The following is a 24,229-nucleotide window of genomic DNA, read 5'->3' as shown; positions in this document are numbered from 1 at the left end:
GATCAATCTCCAATTCAGTACCCCAGACGTATTGATTTATTATGGGAACTTGGAGGACTTTGTGACCCCCCAGATTTAAGGTGACCCAGTCACCATTTACAACACGGGAGTGAGTCTTCGGCCGGTGGGAATCGAACTCCCGTTCTCACTAACACGAGTTCAACTTCCAACCAATCAGGCAATCTTTACCCGAAATCTATCTTTAAATTATTATGCTACTTTCGTAAATTCTTAAATATACAGCAGAGTTTGAATTACAAAACTTACGTTTGTATTAAAAAAATATAGCGGAGTTTATTTTTTATCATAAGAGTCCTTTTTTAAGTTTTAATTTTAACCCTGTTTACAGCCCAGTTTTTTCGCCAGCCCAATGAGTGAATAGAAATTCCATCGGTTTTAGGACTATGATAAGCGTAGATATTACAAATTTTTCCTACTCTTACCTTCCATAGTTTTTTTGGTGACCTAGTTTTGAAATTCTTCCAAAATTCTAAAATAATAAATTTATTAATATGGAAAATAATAATTGTTTTCACAATAATATAAATCAACTGAACAAATATACCATTTGAAGTTTTGCTGAATATTTAAGAAAACACATTTTCTTACTTTTACATACTTAAAAATCTGAGAATAATAACAGAATTTCTATTTTCAGCAATATACTATTTTTATTGGCATAAATATTTTTATTAGCATTATTAATTTTTACTTTTCCCTTATATGGTGAGTTGTAGCAAAAAAATATAAGACTCTTGAAGAAAAAATATTTTAGTAGAATACTACTACTAAATATTTTAGACAATATTTTTGCTAAATATATGCTGCAACCTTAAACTAAACAAGATTCTGATTACGTTTTCTTATGTATATGAGATTAAAAAAAGTTATTTAAAATTTTTACTGTGCAATATTATTTATCTACAAGAAAATTTCAAGAAATTTCGAGTTGCATCGGAGTTAAATTTTTTAAATTTGTTTTAACAAATTTTTAGATAAAATTTTACCAGTGAAATGATGAGTTTTTCTCATTATAGTATTTATCTTAAAACATTAGCATTATGCTGCATTATTATAGCATTAAACTTTTTCTCATTGAAGCATTAACAGTTGTCTTCCTAATAATAACTATTAATGCTTCAAGATTTTCAATCTTAAACCTTGCAAAACTTAGTTTGACGAATCTAAGAATCTATACTAGAAATTTCATTAAATATGAAAATTAATATCCTTGAAGTAAAATAAAAAAAAAATTTTAAAATTTAATTTAAATTGAATAGAAAAGTCAGTCAATAAGAATATTCGTTCAGTAATAATGACCTAAAATTTAAACTTACGGCCAAATAACGTCCACGATGAATTTCGGTAGAGGATCGAAAAGTATTAAAATTAGAAGCTGGAATGATAAAAGAGAGGTGTAGTTTTTCTTTCCAACGCAAGCTCCAAACCAGCCGTCGTAGCGCTCTATAATCTGAAAATAAATATATATAACATGTTATGTATGATGATGTGACATGTTATGTGTTTCACATGCACTCTCACTTGATCATTTCTCAGTGAGCATTTTTTAATATTAAGATCTCCCAAATTATATGATTTATTATATAAAAGTCTAGTTGCAAACTAATTTCATCCGTAATTATATATTTATAAGCTTTGAAACTTTCAAATCCTGTGGAAACAGCTAAAAATCAGCATTAAAAACATGACAGAGATTATAATTATCAATAAAATGAAGAGCAAAGGTGAGACGTGAGGTTCTCCTGATAAATTAGTAAACTTACAAGAAAATTAGCGTTTCCAAGGTATGCATGTAAAGATTTATTACATAAATGAAAAAAACAGTAGTCCAACGAGATTTCCAATAACCAATTTATTTAACAATACCAAAATCAATAGTATCAAAGGCTTTAGAAAAGCTTATGTAAAAAATATCGAAACGAGATTTATTTTCAAAAGCATATTATGATTTTACTAATTAAACAAAGCAAATTTGCTACCAAGGATATTTTAGGCATAAAACCATTTTGCGCATATGAGATATAATGATTAACTTGATTGAATTTTTTTTTTTTGTATAAAAAATACTTTCAAAAATTTAAAAAGAAGATCTCACTATGGCTAAAAGCCTCCAGTTTTTACATTTATTTAAATTATCGAAATAAATATATAAACTACAAGACTAAATTTAAGAAACCAAAAGCAAAAACTTCTCCAAATATTACACGATTTATTTAAAACATTTACAAGTCATAAAACGCTTTTACTCTTCACACTTTAAAAAAAAAACATCCCCCATAAAACAAAACATTAATATTCCCTTTTTAATAAAAAAGGGATATTAAACAAAAAACGTATTAAACGTTCAGGTTTAATATTTAATCAATCATAGGAGTAAAAACAAGTTACATGACTATAATGAACTTTGATATAAATACTGTTTGGTTTTTAAATTAATGTAAAGAAAATTTAAAATATTTATCATTATTTATTCTTCTTAATGTGAAATATTCAAAATTAAATCAGTTATAAGAGTTACAGCTGAAATCTTTAGGTAAAGGCTCTGGGGGGGGGGAGTGCTCTTTCCTGTTTGCGCAGTTTCAGTTTCTTTTTCGTGGCTTATTATTTTACAGCAATCAAGTAATACAAGTATATGTTACATTATTTTATTAGTTTGATAATTTGCTTGATTAAGAGAATTAAATGTACTTACATTGCTGTATAAAGCCATGTAAAATAGAGATGTGTAGGAGTTGAAAAATTGGAACACAAATAGTTTAATTATGAGATGATCACTATGTGCGCTTAAAGTCTGGTGGTTTTCTGCAAAACAGGTTTCAAATCTATGAAACATATTTTATAAGAAATATATAAAAAATCAAGGGAAATAATTTATTTAACAATTATCAATGTTATAATTTATTTAGCAATTATCAACAAGATTTTAAGTCATTAACGTATTTATATTTGACAGAAGCGCCACCTTTAATTTTCTTTAGATTTAATTGTTTTAATATTTCACTTTAGGTTGCGTGGCAACCTGAGATAGTTTTTGTTGTTGTTCTTTTTTGTTGTAATTTAGAATTATAATTTTTAGAATCCGTTTTTGATGCTAAATTATTAGTTATTAAAAGATTAAAGTTTTATATTTGTTGTCATTCATCTATAGAACTTGTAGTTCATTTGATTGATTTTATTTAAAAGGCGTCCACATTATTTATTTTAACTTATTAACGACAATCAATAAAATAGTTATTTCAAATAATTTAATAAATTATAATTATTATTTATTTATTTATTAATTTTTGCAAAGCTTAGAAATTTTTCGCCAACTGTAACCTTTTAGTGAATTAAGGTGAGTACTAACTGATGCATTCCGGAGTGACTTAATAAAAATAAGAATATGAAATAAGTTTAAGCCCTATTTATCTTTTATAAGAAATTGTTTACATTTCAAGAAGCAGTAAATAAATATAACGTATATATTATATGCGTTCAACGTTAAATTTCATTTGGCGATAAAATGACAATCAAAATTTGTTGTGGGTGCTCAGGTAACAAATGAAACTTTCATTTTCATCAGGCATGGAGCTCTAATTGAGATTTGATTGCTTTAGCTAAATGAAAAGTGGTTCAAATTTTGATTGCGAGATACCATCATCAAAACCACAAAAGTGAGCAAATAAAAACGTAGTAAAAACATGTTAATGTTATTCTAGGTTTGGCAAAAATAGATCCTATAAGGATATCATTTACGTTTATTCTTTCCACGCTTTTCTTTTTACTTTGAAAACTTAAAATAATTCGAATAAATTTGTTTAATTATCAGATGATAATAATTATATAATAAAATAGCTTTTGAAATACTGCAGTTTTATAAATTATTCTTTTAAGTGGGAAAATTGAATATCATTTTTTTTCTTTTTTAATTAGAAATAATTGTTTGATAAGTTTGCTAATAAAATATAAGTTATTAAAACGAGTCATAATTTTTAAATTCTGTAGGATATTAAGCAGATATCTTAAGAGATAACCAAAGATATTTTCTTACCCCAGTCTGTAAGTTTGATTGCTATGATCTCATAAATCTAAAAAAAAAAAAGAGTTACTATAAACTATCAAACAAAAGCTCAAAGATTTAAGTAAGAAAAATACTATTTTTTGGAAGTTTGATACCTAGATGCAGTGAAATAAATATATAAGTATCCCTCGATACAGTTAAAATATATATATTTAACACAAGAATATTTTTAAAATTATTCATCAGCGGAGCGTATTAAATTATGTTTGTCATGTTAACTGTTAATTTTAAGCAAATATTTCCTTTCACATTTTATTTCTTACGTGCAAAATTTAGTGCAAAATTTAGCAAATTATTAAGAAGATATGGTCAAAAGATTAAAACATCAAAAGATTATTTGAAGCTAACTAAAAAAATACGAATATTTCAATTAGTTTACTAAAACCCAGTCGCATGATTTAAGAACAGGTTTTAGTTTATCAGAATTAGTTTTTAATCATTTTGCCTGTCACTAATCAAATAAATTTTAGAATTATTTATCCAAATTTGCTTGTTTTCGGTAACGAATTTCTAAATGTGTAAAATTAATTCTAAAATATAATAAAAATAAAATATAATATACGGTCAAAAAGGTAAAACATCAAAAGTTTGCATTAAATTAGTTCTGAAAAACTTAAATACTTCAATAAAACTATATGAATATAAAACGAGTTTAAGTTGATCAAGTTTATCTTTTTATCTTTTTACTGCTAATTTATGAAGAACTTAACAAAGTTAGCAAAATAATGTTTTTAAAAGTACATTTACAAGGAAATTACTATCATTATGTTCAAGTATTCCTTTTAAAAAAATTTGGTTTAGAAAAAAAAATTATGAGTTAATCTGAAAACCTAAAAACTAAACATAATATAAGTATTAATTAGCCTGAAAATTTGAATAGTACACACTTTCAAAGCTACTAACCTTTCCTAGAAACTTAATGGATACAGCATTGAGTATTAAAGGAACTAATGTCGACAGAAAAAACCCACATGCATTATCTGTATTCTCAGTATCGGGGCAGAAGTACTCTGAATAACTGAAATTCACAATCATTACGCTATTGATTACAACCCAAACCTGCAAAAAACAATTCATGTATTAAAAAATAATGTATTATTTAGATGTATTACTGAAAATATCTCAGAATATTTGGGTAGAAATGCAGTAAAATGAAACGAGATCAATATAAACAGGATGCTCCGTAATGACTACCCTTAATATATACGTCCTGAAATAATTTTGTTTACACTAGGATTCGTAAACAAATAATTAAGTGAGGAAGAAAGTGTAGATGCTACGAGAAAAATCCAGCCACATACTCAACCCTTTTCTCATCGACTTATTTTCTTCTTTCTTTCTTTTTTTTTTATTTAAAAAAAATCCAAACAAGCTCCGCGTTAAATGCCACTGAATGCAAAATCACCTCCTGGACAAACTTTGCCTACAAACTTTAGAATTTTAAATAAACCAAATTTTCTCCGAAACCTTCCAGCGTATTAGTGCAACACCTCCTAGAAAAGAGCAGGCCTCAGCACGGGTTATAATAAATGTCCTTTAGTAGTCCAAACGTAATGACATATTTCGTAATTTCAACCACTGCGCTGCTTAGTACCCGGGACGTAATGACATCTTTCTTATTTTTCATCTACTGCGCAGATAACTTCGTCACATCGGACTACTAGATTAATTCCTTGCTGAGGCCTTCCTTCTTATCTAGGAGGTGTTGGCTGAGGCTTTCCTTCTTCTAGGAGGTGTTGATCAGTGTCTCTGACATGCCCAGCCAACCTCCACGTTCGATCCATAGCAGCGATCACGAATTTTAACTACTTGAGGCATTGACTTGACAGTTTCCTCCTCTTAGACCTATAGTCCTATTTTTCAATTCTTGACAACTATCACATAAAAGATATTTTGTACTATATTGCTTGTGGAAAAATAGTCTATACGACCAATTAGCCTGATGGAAAAGAATAGCAACGTACCATAATACCCGTGACTAAAATAGAGAAAAGATAATGCAGCATTCTCCTTCGAAATGGGTAATAGACTAATGGTTGTAGAGTGAAAGGGTTGATTTGTGTCTTGGTACCACGGAACAAAGGTCTATCAGGCTCTACATTCTCATAATTGTCCACGTGCCACTGTCTTGCGAGTGAAATCTGTTTTCTTCTCCAAACTTCTGTAAATATAGTTCCTGGAAGAACAATTGAAGAATTCATTACAAATAAGTAATTTTCCAGTGAATTTAAATTGAAAATATAGCATCATTAGAATACTGTTTCGAAAATACTTTTTTCCCGTTTAAGTCCAATGACTTAACAAAAAAAAACTCTTTATGTACAATTATCCATAACATGTTTTTGAAAATGTGACTATTTAATAAGTAAAAAAGGTATTAAAATCATCTTTTAATGTTATCTAAAATGACTTTTTTTTAAAAAAAAAAAGACTAGTTTTCTTACCCCAAAGACAAATGATGATCGCAAATAAAGGAGTCAAGTCGTTATATCCAGTGGATCTAATAAATTGTGTTATGTCCATTTTTCTTATATCACCAATGCTGAAAAGAAAGAAAAATTTAAACACAATCTTTATCTTCACTCTCTTAGAATTATCTCAAATTATGTATATAAAAAAATCGATTTAATTCAAAATTTTCAATGATGTTCCCTTTTTATTCACCAAAATATTCTTAAAAGCTACTTACTGCTGAAAGATTCCGAATATGAAAACGCCGATACCAAGAACTGCTGGGAACCAAAGTGAAGCAGTAAACGTCGACACCCATGCGAAGTAAAAAGCTATTTTTTCACCAAAATAATCTCGCACCTCTTGAACAGGTTGCTTGCTGCAAAATTTACTCAATTTCTTATCAATTTCTTGTCTGAGATCTTCTTTAGGTTTAACTTCATGCCCTTCTTTGGAATGCATGTTTATCACAGAAAGACTTGTACGCTCCAGAACTGATGGATCATGGAGAGGGAAAGCACTTTTGAACACTTTTTCTTTTAATAGATATGGTAAATCTGCAATTAAAAATAGCATTATTAAGTGAGAGCAGTCCAAGCGCATGAACTGCGAAATCCATTTTTGTATGACGTCATAACAGGTAAAATATTTAAAAAATAATCGTGATAACAAAAAACGTTTCAAACCAATAATTAAACTATTTATTTTATTTTAATGAAATTTGAAACAAGACAATGATCAGTTCCTAAATTTTTTTTAATTATTTTAAAGTATAGTTAGTCAATCGGTGCTACGTCACGGAATCGGCATTCCCAAAGTTATTTGAAACCACGTGTTTATTTAGTGTTTAGTTGTACTTTTAAAACGTGTTTTTGGTATAAAAAAATAATAATAAGGTACAATTTTTTACAGAGAAAGGTATCCGATTAGTTCCGATAACTTGTTTTTAAATCTATATTATATAAAACGCTAATACGTACGTATGTATGTATCAATAAAACCGATGATATTTCTTTTCTCGCGCTGGCAACAGTTTTCATTTTCAATTGATAGGCTTCGGTGCGCAAGAGCACGTAGTGAGCATCATATGGCTCATCCATGTTATATAAAACGCTAATACGTTTTAATTGATAGGCTTCGACGCGCAAGAGCACGTAGTGAGCATAATATGTCTAATCGGGTGAATTCTCACCGAATTATCAAAATTATCTTCATCGAAGCCGATGCTTTACATCCAGCGTTCAGTACTATTTCATATTGTTTTACAACACATGGTTTTAGCCCTCTGGTGGGAAAGACTTTAAAACAAAACTTACAACAGTTACTTTTCTCAACAACTGAAATTTAGAATAGTGTGATTAAGAAAAATATGTGAACTGTTTGCAATTTCAAATTAATATTGAAATGTACAGGTTTAGAATTTTCTACAGTGAAAAGTTTTCGGAACTTCAGTGTTCAAAAAAGTATACAAAAGCTAGACGTTAAGAACGTATCCAATGAGTGAGCAAAGCGAGCATCGGATTGCGAAGCAATCCGAAATGAACTGCGAAAGCAGTCCCGGGGGTTGGCGAGCGCCAGCGAGCAGGGGGCGAAGCCTCCTAGTATTACATAAAATTTGAAAAAAACTAGTCTATATACCTCAACGTTATATTATTATTTTTATTTTCTGTTACTATTTTATTTCTTAAATTATTCCTTTAAATTTATTCAGCAAATATAAATTATCATGTACAGCGAGCAAAATACAAAATGAAGCACCTTTAATTATTTTTGATCTTATGAGCGAATCTTCAAGTTCAATGCTTATTTAAAATTCAATTCAACCAATTTCACACAAATTTTGTATTTTGCCATGTAAAATTGCATTCTTTAAAATGATGCAAAAAATTCTGTACCTTACACTTCAAAATTTTTCCGAAATTATTAAATAAAATAATAAAAAATTCTTATTGTTTATTAAAAATTTTTTTTTGCATGGAATTATCTTTGGATAAATAAATTTTATACTTGTGCGCAATAAGTTTTCCATTTAAAAATTTCTCGTGATACACCGAAGGACACAAATAGTAAAATTAATATTTAGGGTTCCAAATTTTGGAGTGCTCTTCCTTCCAAATTTTAGGGATAATATTTACCAGGTTGCTGCTACCCTCTAGATTTTGGAGGTCGAAAATCCGAATCCGCGGAAAAAAAAGATCTGTTCATTCAGAGAAAGTACGTTTTTGTGTTTGATTTCATAACTTAAAATATCACCTGCACTTATTAATTAGCATATTTGAGGTCCCTCCCTCATCGAACCATTAAGATTGAGTCCTAGAACCTGAAGATCTGACCATTTGATCAAAAATCACTAAGGGTGGTTCGTTTTTTATTTTGCGAATTGTACATCATCACTTGTCAGGAATATCGCTGACAAATTTTGAAAAACACTTTTAATTGAACCACCTCAAAATGCTTAATAACGTATTCCATAGAGTTCTGAAATTTAATTATTTCAAAAGTATATGGTATTTTAAAATTCATTTAACTACTAAGATACATAATCTTTTTTCTTAAGAAGATAATAACAAACCTACCAATTTTTTCAGGTAATTCCCCGTTTTCCCTATATTTCGAAACATTTAACGTTGAAATAATATTATGTACCTGAAATAAAAGGGAAGTAAACATAAAATATAAATACTGAGAAAAAGCATACAGGTATGTATTTTATTAACTCAAAAACGTAAGAAATCTTATAACAAAGAATCAAGTGGAAAGAAAATACTTTACAATCGAATAAATAGCTTCAAATCTTAGATGATAAATTAAATTAAATTGGAAAATTTGTACTTTGTGCTCAAGGAAAGATTTTTGGGGTACAAAATTTAGACTAATCCATGCTTACACGTCTCCAGAATTTTCTATTCAACCAAATACTTGAGGCTTACAAGAATCAGCCATGCACCTCTAAGCTAAATAGAAAGTATGAGATGAATTACTCAAACAGCCAAAATTCATTTATGCAAAGTGGAATGGACTTTTATTTCTTCGATTCTTTGAATAGCAAGCAGGTGCTAATTTTAACACCTTTTCTTTTATTCGATTTTTTTTAATTAGCCGGAACATCACTCATTGAGTTAAGGCTTCACTATTGTGGGCAAATATCTTATAATTAGCTAGACTAATTGAGCTGTGAATTGTATTTTTTTAATTAGCCTAAAGGTAATTGTGATCGTTGAATAGACTTAAAAATTATCAGATTGATTAGGAAATATTGTAAATTTTTCTAATCAGCCTATCTCAGTGCAATAGAACGGAGATGATACGAAAAGAACGAGATGTGATGAACCGGTTTGAAAATAACCAATGCTTGATCTATGAGTTCCCTTGTTTACTGGGTTGAGCTCAAAATGACTAAAACTACGGAGTTGAACATTGATAGTCGTTAACTCTGAATCGAGGTAGATGTTCAGCGCGTTTCACAAAATAAAAATAAAATTAGCCCACGGGAGTCGTGGCTCAAAGGATAGAGCTCACGCCTTGCAGTGAAGTTACCCAGGTTAAAATCCTAGCGATGATTGAGCAGTGCTGGCGTTAAATACCCTCAGTGGTACAGGTTTCATCAGCTAAAATCACCTTGCCATCGGGCTCACTCTTGAACGTTTTCGTGATTTTCCTTTCGATTTAATGCAAATGCGGTTTAGTTTCAACAAAAATTCCTACACGTAGGCTAATTTGTCCTAATGCTTTATTCAAGAGATCCCTTACCTTCTGGGTTGGATTCAAAATTACAAGACCCACGGAGTTTAACATTCATAATGGGTTAGCCATTTAGCGCGAGTAAAAAATTAAAATTAGCATACCGCATAGATACCGAAGAGCCATTACATTATGACCACCTTCCATCTATAACAATGGGCTCGCCCAGGTTTTCATGGTTTCTCGCCCAGGAACAATGTTTTCATGGGGCACATTAGGACCCATAATCCTCATAGAACAATCCCTGACGTCTGTAGGCTACTTGAACATAGTTGCAGATCAGGCTCACCCATTCATGGCAACAGTTTTTCCTGAGGGGGATGGTGTTTACCAACAGGATAATGCACCATGTCATAAGGGTCGAATCGTCGAGGAACATTCCAGTGATTTTCAAGTCCTGTCTTGGCCCCCAAATTCACCTGACCTTAATCCAATAGAGCATTTGTGGTCCTACTTGGAAAACTAAATTCGTGCTGCCACGCTACCCCCTCGAAATGTGAGGGAATTGCAGGACCAGTTGGTGAGCGCTTGGTACCAGATATCTCAGACTACCTATCAGCACCTTGTGGAATCAATGCCACGGCGGGTGCTAGCAGTTTTGACGGCTAAAGGTGGTCCTACTTGTTATTAGCAGGGTGGTCATAATGTAATGGCTCTTCGGTGTATATATATGATTTTAATATTAATGAAAGAGTTTGCTTTTAACGAAGCTATTTTACCAATGTCAAAGCAGGGGTCGAATTTTAATTTTTCCACTTTCAACGTTTGTGAAAAATTCTCTTATTATCTGTGGTTTGTATCTTTGATGCGAAATATATTAGAGCGCGCACACCACGATAAGTTTTGTCCACATAATGAAACCACAGGATTGCAGACCGAATCGAGAGAGAGTATTTCTTAACTTTCTCTTCTTTTCGTTATTTCAACGGAAGAAAAAGTGATGCTGGAATTTTAAAACCAAAAATCTTAAAATATTGCGGTTTATGGTGCAGCATTTCGTTGCACAGAAAATTGCTAAAAAAGGATCTTATACATTTTGGACGTAAGTCAATTTATCTAATTTTGGAAATACAATTGTTTCATTCATTACATAAAAGAATTTTAAGGATGTTCTTCTTTTGATAAAAACATATTCCCGATCATTCCATTATTTTCATTCTAAAATCCAAATTTATACTTTTACAACTACTTTTAAAGTAAATATAAATGAATAAGAGAACAACTTAACCATAAAGTCATTCTTATGTAAAATTATTCATTATTAATGCATCATTTTTTTAATTACAGGGCTAAAATGCAGTAGGTGAAGTTTCGGGGACATTGTTCCTTTCTTTTTCTTTGTTTATTTATGTTGCATTTTTTTTAACCTCCATAATACTTTTGAAAAAATTAATTCTCTAACTTTTTTAATTTTAACTAGCTTGTTTTGAATTAATTTAGTTAATAAAATATATGTTCTTGTAGAGGGTTATGGAAGATTATTGCAAAACCATTCGATATGTAGGGCAAAGATTTTTAACACTTAATTATAAGCTCTCTGATTAAATCATTAGATCTTTTAAAATTGAAATCTCCTTTTCTTTTTTAATTACATTGCTACATGAAAAAAATGAGAAATTTGGCAGTGATATTAAACTGCTTTACCCTTTCACAGCTTGTGTTTAAGTAAAATCGGAAATTTTAAAACAGTAAAACGAGTTTTTTTTAATAGTTTTTGAAGATAATATAGCTCCTTTTTATTTCCAAGTCTTATTTTTCGTCTCCCTGAGATCTTAAAAATCCTTTTTTGTAAATATTTTCAGGGTTGCAAAATACCTGAAAAGATATCCATGATTTCACAAGACGTAGTACGATTATAAAATTTATGTTGGATTAAAATTAAAATATGTTTTTTATGTATTTAAATATCGATAAAACAATATTAAATTATTATACTGGGATGTAACAAAATAATACTTTCAGAATAATAACAATTATAACTTAATATATTATAATAATATAATAATTATAATAGTATTTATAGCTTAATAACAGGGCTGTTACAGAATTTCCTGAAAGCTACTGAAACAAATTGATTGTTGATTTGATGAATTTTTTTTTATTTTTACAGTTTTCAAAACCATTTGAAAATTAAGATTCGTGTCGGAAAAAAGATCCATTTTATTGTTCGGCTAATCATAACGATCCTCAAGCTTTTCAACTTTCGTCCATTGACTGTATAAATACAGAATACGATTCTACCAGAAAAGAAAACCTATCTCAACGGTCAGACGATGCCCTTCACTTTTCACCAAAATCGCCGAAAAAGAGTGAGCACGTGACTGTAAGGAGTCAAGTATTTGGAACAAAGAGAGATGGGGAAATTTAGCAGTGGGCTTGCTCTATTTGTATTACAGCTCTATGGTTTGTATATTATTCAAATTGTATGAAATTACGTTATAGTTTATATTTTAATGGAACAAGAAAGCAAAGTTCAGTAAATTGAGCTCCTTTTATTCTGAAATGAAACTTTTAAAACAATTCACTCAATCTTTAAGAAAAATTATGATCAATTTTACTTTGTTGATGATATTATTGAGTTTTAGCTATTTATATGTATAATTTGAATAGTTTCCTTCGATAAACAGTTGATTGAAAGCTGATCTATGATAGCTAATACTTTTGATCAAAGATTTTTAAAATGACAGAATTCTTTAAGGTATTGAATTAAAGGTTTCTGGAGATAAGCTTTAAAAGTAATTTTAAACGATTTTTAAAATTTTCATAACTTTAATGTAAACCGGATGAGTGAATTCTAATCTTTCAAATTATTTTCTGTTAATATAGGAAGGTGTTTAATATTTTGAGACATAGAATAGCAATTACAATTAACTTTATAAAACGATTAATTACTTACCAACAAACATCTTATTGAAGACGGAAGAATGGGATCATTTTTATCACTCTGATTTCTAAATAATTTTTGACGCTTACTTTGAAAAGGGGCTGTTATTTGTGTCCCTTGAAAATTAAAAAAAAACAGTTAATGAAAATAAAAAATTCTAAGCCATAACTAATTCAGAAACTTAATAAATTCTGAATAGACAGTGTTCAAAACGATATCATACATAATTCTCTTCTTCGCTGAACAAATAATTGATAATATGTGAAAGAATTATTTATTTGTTTTTTATGCTTCGAAATTTTTAAAGAAATTATCAAAAAGCCATGGATACATATTTATCGAAACACAAATTGTAAGAAACGGTCATTTTAGTTACGATATCAACAAAACTCTTCATTTAAGTCTAAAAAAAATAAGTATTTATTTCACAAAATCGTTCACTTTCTTCTGAATAGCACATCACAAAAAAAACCTATTGCCTACATAGCACATCAGAAAAATAATAAGTTATTAAGGCTTTTTGAAATCAATCATAAGTTAAATTTCATGGTTTAATTATGTAATGAACATTCAGTAAAAGTAATTAATATTCGATACTAGAAATAATAATTCAGTTGATAGCAAATTATAAAAACCTCATTTCAACTGCAAGTGATCAAAATTTTCTTGAAATTCAAAAATACGTACCATCAAGCATTTTCCGATTGTATACAATTTACATATCACAATTCATGCATTTTAATACGTAATTATATGAATTATATTAAACAAAATGTAACAAGTAAACATGTAATTAAACATGTTTGAAATTTAACAAAAAGATTAGAAAAACTGGAAAACAAAATAAGGTAAAGATATAGTCTAGGCCTCAGCTCACACGATTATATCCGCAAAAAAGAGTACTTCCTAATACTGTATTAATATTGCCAAAGCAAAATATATCAATGCAATAGTGTGAGGATATATTTTGCTTTGGCTATATTATTACAATATTAGGAAGTACTCTTTTTTGCGGATATAATCGTGTGAGCTGAGGACTAGATTATATCTTTTCCTTATTGTGCTTTCGGGTTTTTTTTAATTTTTTTTACTTTTAAATATTTTTAAATATATTTATTTTAATAAATATACAATAACTTTTTTTCTCTTTTAAGAAATATTTTTTCACTCTAGTATTTCTATACTTTTAACTTATTTTTTTATGAGTTCTATGTACTTGCAGCTTATACTCTGTAAGCAAAACTTATTGTTATTTTTTCTAGTTTTCTTCCTCAAACTCTCTCTTTTCTTCTTTTATCCTTTTTAGTCTTTATTGTGTTAATATATATATTATACGTTTTTAGATTATGCGGAACCAAACTGACTGATTCTTTAAAAGTGTGTGTTAACAATGATGCTTTAATGTTTTCAGTCAAACTACTAACAGTAACAAAACAAAATATGCTATTTGCATAAAAATTTCCTAAACAACCCATAAATTTCTTTTAAACACTTCTTTTACACTTTAGTTTTGGCTAGAAAAGTTATAAGTGTCATGCACAATTTATTTTTCTTCAGACAGTAACACTGTTTCTAAACTGTTGTCCATTCTTGGTTTAAAATAAAAAATTTTAAAAAAATCTATTGAACGAATACCTTATGAAGCTATTATTTTGTTTGTAGTAATAAAAAAATTGCTAATTTTAATTAACAAAACGTTATATTATTAATTTAACTAAGAAATTGTTAATATGTTTACAATTTATATACAATATATTTATTTTATTATTGAAATATGTAATGTTTTGTTATAGTGGTTCCTTAGAAAATGAAAATTTGAATTCAAATCAAATATCGTATATATTTTAATGAGATAAATGTGATCTTTCCACAATTTAAAATAAGAATTAGACTTTAAAATTAAGGGAATTTTGAAATTGTAGTGCATTCTAATAGCAAACTTTAATTCAAAAAAATTTCCAAAACATCTAATATTTTATATATCTGTTATATATTTTAAAAATTTCAATCCAGAATATTTAAATTAACTATTAAAATCATCCCATATCTGTATAAAAATATTTATAAAATTCTAATGTGAGATAAGTGTACCTATTTCAACACCTCCAAGTAGTTTCTTCATCTTTTTTGAAATAATCGTATCTTCCTTTTCCAAAGGATTACGTAAAACTAGCTATAATAACAAATGCACATTTCATAAAAAAAATGTTCACTAAAAATAAGTAAGCAATAAGTTTGTAGTTACATTCCTGAATTTGAAATTGATATCATTCATCAGGTAAGTAAATCTCGGTTATTTTCCCGAAATACATTTGTTAATCTTTACACTATGTGTCTAAAAAGAGAAAAGAATTAAAAAAAAAAAGAAAGGAAAGAAATACATAGGAAACACTCAATAAGTACAGACTTTAATAAAAAGAAATGGTTATTAAAATTTCTAAAATTTTAATAAAAGTATTTAATAATTATTCTAAGACTATTTATCCCAGATTAATGTAGTGATGATGGTGGCCCTAAAATTCATACAGGTAATATAATTCATATAGGTATAGGTATGTAATTGATTCATTCTATCAGTGGTGCCTAATGCCATAAAATATTAATTTAAATCAATTATTTTTCTTCAGAGGAGATTTAGGGCAATAAAACCCTACCCTCAATCTATCTGCTCAATAAGTGAAACAGAGATTGTTTCAAAAAAAATTAATAGGTAGTTTTTAAGATCCCGAACAAACATCGTAATTTTTAACTGAACATTTTATTTTTCCCTGTTATACAACCCTTATTAGATAATCCCAATATAAGGAGTCTGTAAAAAAAATCACAATTCTGAAAAAGATACGAAATCTGAAAAAATATAAAGAAAATAAATGAAAAAATCTAATCACGTGGCAAAAATTTAGAGAAAAAAAGATGCGGATAAAGTATAAATATTTCTAATCCCCTACAAGTATTAAGAAACTAACAAAAGAAAGTAAACACAAACAACTCTTCTTTTATATCAGTAGTTTTCTTGAAAAACTAACAATCTTTTCAAAATTAAGTTATAGGCAGATTTGGTACTCTTATAGCTTGTAGTATCTATTTAATCTGTCTAACCGCTTCACTTAGCTATGCTAAAAAAATCTATATCAAATTACAGAAAAAAGTTCCGGAACTCAGGGTGCCGATACTTTGTACCTTAAAATACATTTTTACCGAAACATGTTAAAGAGCAAAAGACTTGATATACAGTAATTTTTCCAGCAAAAACTACACAAAATCACCGAATCACTCTTATTAAATAAGTATTAATGTAAAAATTACAGTGTAATATTTTTCCTTAAAAAATAAATTTTACGGATGATGCACCCAAAGTTCCGGAACTTTGTTTAATTTTATCAGGAGTGTTTTACAGTGTATAAAGTGTGCATTTACTAACCAAATTCCTATGCACCTAAAATAAATATTTTAAATCTTTAAGAACTTACAATATATAAATACAGAATAATTTATCACCCAAAAATTATGTATTATTATCTAATTTATTGCTTTCATATTTTACTTCACAAATAAGAATTTGAAATTGAGAAATATAAAATGATACCAAAAAGTCATCATGCATACAAAATCTTTCCAAAAAATTGCATATTTAACGAGCTATATTTGAATGAAGCTGGAGATATCTAAACACATTTTAACAAGTTATTATAATGCAATAGATTTCATGTTGTGCAATATTTCAAGCATAATTTTAAAATATTTATGACAAAAAAATGAACGCAGCGTTCATTAAGAATCAAATATAATTTAAAATTATTTCTTGCACAATAAAGGAACGCATAGTTCAATAAAAAATTAGACCAGTAGTAGAAAATATAACGTATAAATCTCAATTTGAGCAAAATGTTAGAATGCTTCTTGCAAAGAAATCAAAATTCAATCAAACGGAAATGAGAGCAGTAGCAGAAAATATAACGTATAGGTTTTAAGTTTTGCTATGTTTTAAATGTAATTTAAAAATATTGCTTGCTGAAGAAATAAACGCATCGTTCAATCAAAATAAAATAAGACCAGTAGAAAAAAATATACTGAATAGATTTCAAACTGTGCAAAATTTTAAGCATCGCTCAAAACTATTTCCCGCAAAAAAATAAACATACATAGAGTTCAGTCAGAATAAATTAGCATATTTATATATATATACACACACACACACACACACACACATATATATATATATATATATATATATATATATATATATATATATATATATATATATATATATATATATATATATATATATATATATATATATATATATATATATAAAGATGAAGAATTAAAGCATACATAAATTAATACGCTAAATTTTATTGTGATTGAACCTTGCGCTCTTGCAAAAAGAAATGAAAGCTGACTTCAATCAAAGCAAACTGAGAGCAACAGCAAGATCTCAGAGTTCTTCGGGTCAAAACGAATGAGAGCAATATAAGAAGACAACAATTAAGACAGCAATTTAGAAGACTATTAAGTAAGAAAAGGTAATAAAATGTATTGTAGAGTTGATTTTTCTCACCCCCTTGAGCGGCATTTCTATTCTCAACGCTTGAGCTTCTTGATAAAGTCTTTCTAATGAACAAGATACCATGATGAAAATTATTTTCTCTGCTTTTACCTTTGTTGTAGATAGGCCTTCTTTATTCAAGGCATCCAGGAATCTTTCTCGAAAGATATCTTTTGTTCGAAAGTTTGTATCGTCTTCTTTTTCATCTTTTGAATGATCGCAAACTAAAGCGTAGTAAGAATATTCGAATTTAATGCTTTCCATTATGGTGTCCCTAATAAATAAAGAAATGGTCATCGATTGAATTTCTTAAATACGCAACCAAATTTCAATATAAATTTTAAAAAACTTGACTTTGTATAAGTAGAGGAGAGGTAAGCGCATGTATTGTAAATTAAACACTATATTGAAAATACTTAAAAACTTTTTTAACTCTTAAAAATAAAACTTAGCATTTTCTGAATAAAAAATATGAAAAGCTTTTAAAAACTTAGTTTTTAAAAGCTTTTGTTTTTCATGTTTGCATATCTTTGAATAAAGCTTAGTTCTTTTCGATCAATTTTTCGAATAACCCAAAATTAGTAAAGTAAATTAGTAAAAGTAAATTAAACAGTTCATTTTTTAATTTACACTATATTAATTTGCACTTCATAATTTTTTTCAAACACGCCCATACATTTCTTTAACTAATAAAACTATAATTTATTTTCTGATAATTTTCTAAATGAAATGAAAGTTATAAAGCTTAAAATAAAAGCTTTATTTAAAAGTGAACATGGTTTGAACAAGCCTGAGACACTTTTGAACAAGTGAATGAATATTAATTTAAGAACAGTTTATGTTCGTTTTATTAGTAAAGGACAGTATTTGAGCAAAAGATGGAATTTTATGGTAATGCTTAGACAAAAGCCAAATTTTAACTTTTTTTTATTGCCTTGTGAAAACTTACAAGGGAAACTAGGGAAGTGTGACTCGCCAATTTTAAAATAAACTAGTGGGATGTATGCCTTATGAGGAATAATTTTAGGGGGCAACATTCGTTTCGGCCCATAGAAGGTCCTGTGAGAGATAAAAAATAATTCAATATATAGAAAAATCGGTATTTTATTACTTCAATGCAGACTATTAGTGATTGTAATTGTCTCATACTCCAATTAATTTTGTGGTACTTACTTTAACGTACTATATAATGCATATTTATTCTCAAAATTGATTTTGAAAATTTTATATATCTGTTGTTTTTCAAAAAAAACCTGTTAGATTAATTTTTAAAAAAAATTGCTATGAAATTTTTTTACTTCTTTTTTTTAAAAATTTTCCAAATTAGTTGTAGTATGTAATTGCCAATCAATCAATTAATTAATAATTAATTAATATTTAATTAACAATTAATTAATAATATGCTAATTGATTTATTAATTAGAAATTAATTAATTAACCAATTAATTACAAATTAATTGGAGTATGAGACAATTACAATAACTAATAGTCTGCATTGAAGTAATAAAATATCGATTTTTCTGCATATTGAATTATTTTTTTATCTCTCATAGGACCTTCTATGGGCCGAAACGAATGTTGCCCCTTAAAATTATTCCTCATAAGGCATACATTCCACTAGTTTATTTTAAAATTGGCGAGTCACACTTCCCTTGTTAGTGATCCCTTAATGCTTTTTCACCAAATCGAAGAATTCCAATTCCGGTCCCAGTTTCCTAATTCTATTCCTGATACATAAAACCCACATTAATGTACAGTATATGTCACAGCATTTAAATAAAAAATACCGTTATGTTGAAGTTTTATTAATTGATTTTTAGCATAAATTTTCCATCTTTATTAGCTTATCTAAACTTTTCTATAAATTTCTGCGTCTGACCGAAATCCGAACAAAATCTACAGATTGTGAATACTAAAAGTAGTATATGGGGGGGGCTAGAGGACACTTTTGCCCTTTCCATATACTACTATTGATTTCCTATTTTTATATTAAAAAAAATTAAAATAGGCCTATATTTTACATTTTTTATGAAATATTTAACAAAATCAGCATATTTAAAAATTCTTATTTTTATATTGATAATTTTTATTTTATTAAAACCTTATTGAAAATATCGTTTTTTTTTATTTTACATGTAATTCATAATCGTAATATTTATTTTTACCTTTAAAATCAAAAATATATTTTCCACTATTAATTTTTCTTATAGCTTTATCAGATAATTCACCATGACATTTCGAGAGATAAAAATCTTTCTCATCATTGTCTACTTCTAATCTAGCTATAATAGAGTCACCGTATTTTGTATTTATTTTTCTCAGTGATATTAAATTATATTTACCTATCTCGAGTTCATTTAATTTGTATGTTTCAGGAAATCGTTTGAGGTCATTAAATTCTTCCATTTATTTAGAAACATTTTTTGTAATATAATTTCTATAATACATACACTTGTATAACGAACATCCAGGTCCTAAAATTTTAGTACATTTAGGTACATCAATGTCAATCGATGGTATATTCAATTCATCTAATATCTCTTTTTCTAAAATACCTCCTTTATAAGCAAATATACCACCATATAGTTGATATAGGTTATTTATATAATTTTTTACGTCTTGATGATTTATCCATAAACTATTCTTATTTCTATTAAATCTTAATCCGTGTACTTCTGAAGTGCATTTACGTTCAATCTTCAATTCTTGATCATTCAATTCACAATTAGGTGTAAATACGCCAATATATTCACCGATTGGTAAATTTAAATGAACCCATCCTATCTCTCTTACAATCTTACGACTGGGAAAAATAAATCCCTGAATGTTTAGGATGACTGTAATCTTATCCATTTATTAAGAAACATTTTTTTAAAAGCCAAAAGGTACAGTATCATAATTATCTAAAAGTCTACGTTTATCGTATCCAAAGGTATAACGTTTATTTGTTTTAATACTTGAAATATTTCTATCTTTTTCGATTTTAAACTGATTGATTTCTACATCCAAATAATCTGTTTCACCTGTTATTATTTTAGCCCTATTATCAAAGTCTAATATGGTTTCACTATGATAAGACATTTTAAATCCTTTTACTTTTCCATATACAGATTTATCATTTAATTTATACCCATAATCTTTAGAGGCTCCAGCTATCCAAGATGTAATATATTTATCATTTCCCAATTCATCAGTCCATTCTCCTAACATGCATCCCGTTTCAATTTTATTGGTTCCGTCGTCTATATATACTACACTATCTGTATCATAATAAAGTACTTTATCTCCTAATTTATCTAACATTTCATATAATCTAATTCTGGCAGAACTAGTTGTAAAAGCAGCTATATATATATTAGTATTGAAGTTATTTTTTTCAAATATATCTTTCATTTTATAACTCATTTCCACACAATCGTCATTCAAAAAATTCATATTCAAATCTTTAATAGTATCATTTAGAATAATTCTATAAAAATCTTCAATTTCCATCACATATTCAGTTTGTTTCATGTTATTTCTCTGACCAAATTTACCCCATAAAGAATTTAAACATATTTTAGCTATGAATCTCAAACCTGGATTTTCTTCAATTTTATCTAATTCTATATCTAATTTTTCTTTAACTATTTGTCTGTATTCTTCTTCATTTTTGAAATTGTTTTTCCATTTATCGCATGTTTCTAGTTTAATCTTTAAAAACGTTTTAACATATTCTTTAAACAATTCATTTGTTTTATTTTCAAAATGCCAAACCTCATATATATTCAATATTTTATATCCTTTTTTAACAGCTAATCTGATCTCATCGGTAGTCCACGTTCCTATTAGACATCTTTCGTTATCAGTGTGTTTACACTCAGAATTTCTTATCTCATAACACTGCTTACATTTTTTCTTTTCTAAAGTGGTTTTGAAATGATTACATTTTATTGTTTCAGAACAAGTTCTACATAATGAAAATATTAATTTTTCTTCTTTATAAGGTAATACTGGATGATATAATTTTCTAGGTGGAAGTACTTTACATTTTATTAATCCATACCAATTTTCATCGTATTTTTTAGGATTAAATATTTTGATTGGATGACCTTCTGGATAGTTATCAAAATAATTTACAGTAGGATATAAAGAACATACGTCAATATATCTGCCTTTTTCATTACTTTTCATTTCATATTTTAATTTGGTAGGTTCACATCTTCCACCATAAAAAGCATCTCTAGGATTCAAAGGTTCTATAAAATCTCTCTTCCATTCTTTTTTCATGTAATTTTTCATATCCTTATTATTATCAAAATCACACTCCCAGATATTTACCAATTCATAACCTGCTTCAATTATATTTTTATTGATCTTCTTAGTTTGTTTATATAAATCTTCCATGAGCAATTGATTAACAGTGTTTACTTTTGTTCTAGTGAAACATTTGGTACATCCATGCCAGAAACATCCATTAAATTGAAATACTGTATTTTTATAAAATCCATCTACCTTATAACATTTTTCACCTAATTGTAATTTTTTCTCTCCTCCATTCAAAGCATGGCGTATATTAATATTTTCCTTTTTTGATATGTAATCTAACCAAGCTATTGATTTTTTACTGTACTGATCTTTTTGAATGACAATTTCGTCAATAGCTATTGTGTTTTCTTTCAAGAATTTATCTCTGTAAATGGCCATACATAGACCAGCTAAAGTTACATATTTAAACGGATCTATATTCACAGTTACTAAGAATAATCTTCTTAATTCTAAACAACCTTTTCTTAAAATATCTACATCAGATCTACAGTATTTTATAAATTCCTTTTGGAAATCAAAAGTTTCATGTTTAATGGAATCATACCATTTATCAAATTTTTTCCTGTCTTCATCAACCATATAATTATATCCATAGTAATATTTATCTGGATATTTACCAATATAATTTTGATTCTTTTGTTTGTTGAATAAATGAGGAAAATAACCCTTGGCCAGTTCATTTAAACCAAATGTTTTAGGAAATTTCTTGAGTGCACACATTGTAAAATTAATAGAATCAATAAATCTTATATAGTAACCATAAGCATTCATATATGTTAGTTTATTTCCTTGGTAAATTGTAAATACTTTAATATGCTTTTTGAAACAATATTTAGCTAAAAATTGAAAATCAAATCCTTTTCCATAATGAGCTATAACTGTATATCCTTCGTGTTCCTCGCAAAATAACCATTCACAAAAATCGTTTTCATTTTTAAATTCTGTTTCATTTCCATCAAAATCATGACATATAACTAGATTCACTTCATGAATTCCTGTATCTTGCTTGGTTTCAACATCAAAAAATAAGTATTTTCCTGTTTTACATTTCTTACACCAATCTATTTTATTACATTTATTTTTTACACAATTATCTTCACATACACCTCCTTTACTGTTTTCATATTTCATGAAACACTCATGACCTTTCATAACCCATTTCCAACAATTATTACAACGATATTCACCACATATATGTTCTTCTGTTTTCCTTTCATTTCTATTAATATTTCTTTTACATTTTAGACATTTCCATAGTAATTTGCAAACAGTAAAACCTTCTGAATTTTTCTTGTTATGATTATCAAAACAATTTTCTCCTAAGAATTTCCGATTACATTTTTTACAAAATATTTCCTCTCCTTCACAATTAGATTCTTCAACAAAACACCTATCACATTTTAAAGGGCATTTATGTTGATTTGAACGTTTATAACCCACTTTACAATAATTACAATAATTATTCTTACCTAAAAATCCTGTCATTGATGTAATGACATCGAAATGATTTCTATTCTTATATATAAAAATACATGTTGATTTATAATCACCATTATATATAATTTCATTACCATTTTCTCTACAAACTATATTGATCTGAATGTCTAAACATTTTTCAAATATTTTAACTTCTTCTAAACTACACACTTCTAAAGGAATTTTACATACATCATGTAATTTTATAGCTAATGTTTTTTGTAAAACACGACCTTTTTTAATATAAATTATTTCATTACTTGATAATTTTTCAGTACATAATTTATCACTTAACAGTTCAGGATTTTGGATAGCTAAAGCTGTTACAATTGATCTAGCCAAACATATATTATCATCATTTTTTATTTGACAAATACTTTTCTTTTTTGCTGGATCTGTTTCAGAATACATTTTTAAAGCCTTGTGTCTACCACCATGAGGTAATTCGATGACATTAAAATCAAATATACACTCTGTTATATCGAGTTCTTTATATTCAATTTGGTTGGATAATTTATCAATGTATTCATTAAAAGCAGTTTTAGTTGACATCATTTTATCATGAAAAGGTACATTTAATTTAGGATTATGTATAATTACATCTACTTTTCCTGTAATATTTCCAATAGCCCTTTTAAATATATTTCTTAAAATATTATAATATTGTTCAGGTAAAATTTTAGATCCTGCCACTCTATATTGTTTTCTATAAACTTTATATTTTTCAATATATTGACCT

The 24,229-nt window shown here is 27.8% G+C and overlaps 1 protein-coding gene across 1 annotated transcript in view; it reads right to left on the bottom strand.

Annotated features, from left to right (window-relative positions):
* Positions 1-24,229, bottom strand: part of LOC107445508 (anoctamin-7) — a 51,410-nt gene that overhangs the window by 15,612 nt on the left and 11,569 nt on the right. Inside the window, exons 2-12 of the mRNA XM_043045780.3 lie at positions 17,719-17,980; positions 15,249-15,330; positions 13,170-13,273; positions 9,109-9,178; positions 6,771-7,089; positions 6,526-6,623; positions 6,046-6,257; positions 4,985-5,140; positions 4,052-4,088; positions 2,714-2,823; positions 1,338-1,471 (exon numbers count right to left, since the gene is read on the bottom strand). Coding sequence (XP_042901714.2) covers positions 1,338-1,471; positions 2,714-2,823; positions 4,052-4,088; positions 4,985-5,140; positions 6,046-6,257; positions 6,526-6,623; positions 6,771-7,089; positions 9,109-9,178; positions 13,170-13,273; positions 15,249-15,330; positions 17,719-17,970 — 1,574 coding nt within the window. The 5' untranslated portion in view covers positions 17,971-17,980. The remainder of the gene's footprint in view (positions 1-1,337; positions 1,472-2,713; positions 2,824-4,051; positions 4,089-4,984; positions 5,141-6,045; positions 6,258-6,525; positions 6,624-6,770; positions 7,090-9,108; positions 9,179-13,169; positions 13,274-15,248; positions 15,331-17,718; positions 17,981-24,229) is intronic.

Source organism: Parasteatoda tepidariorum, chromosome 7 (assembly GCF_982258835.1).
Source record: "Parasteatoda tepidariorum strain Cologne lab strain chromosome 7, Ptep-v5.0, whole genome shotgun sequence".
NCBI classification, from domain to species: domain Eukaryota; kingdom Metazoa; phylum Arthropoda; class Arachnida; order Araneae; family Theridiidae; genus Parasteatoda; species Parasteatoda tepidariorum.
This window is presented reverse-complemented; position numbering and strand designations above follow the sequence as displayed.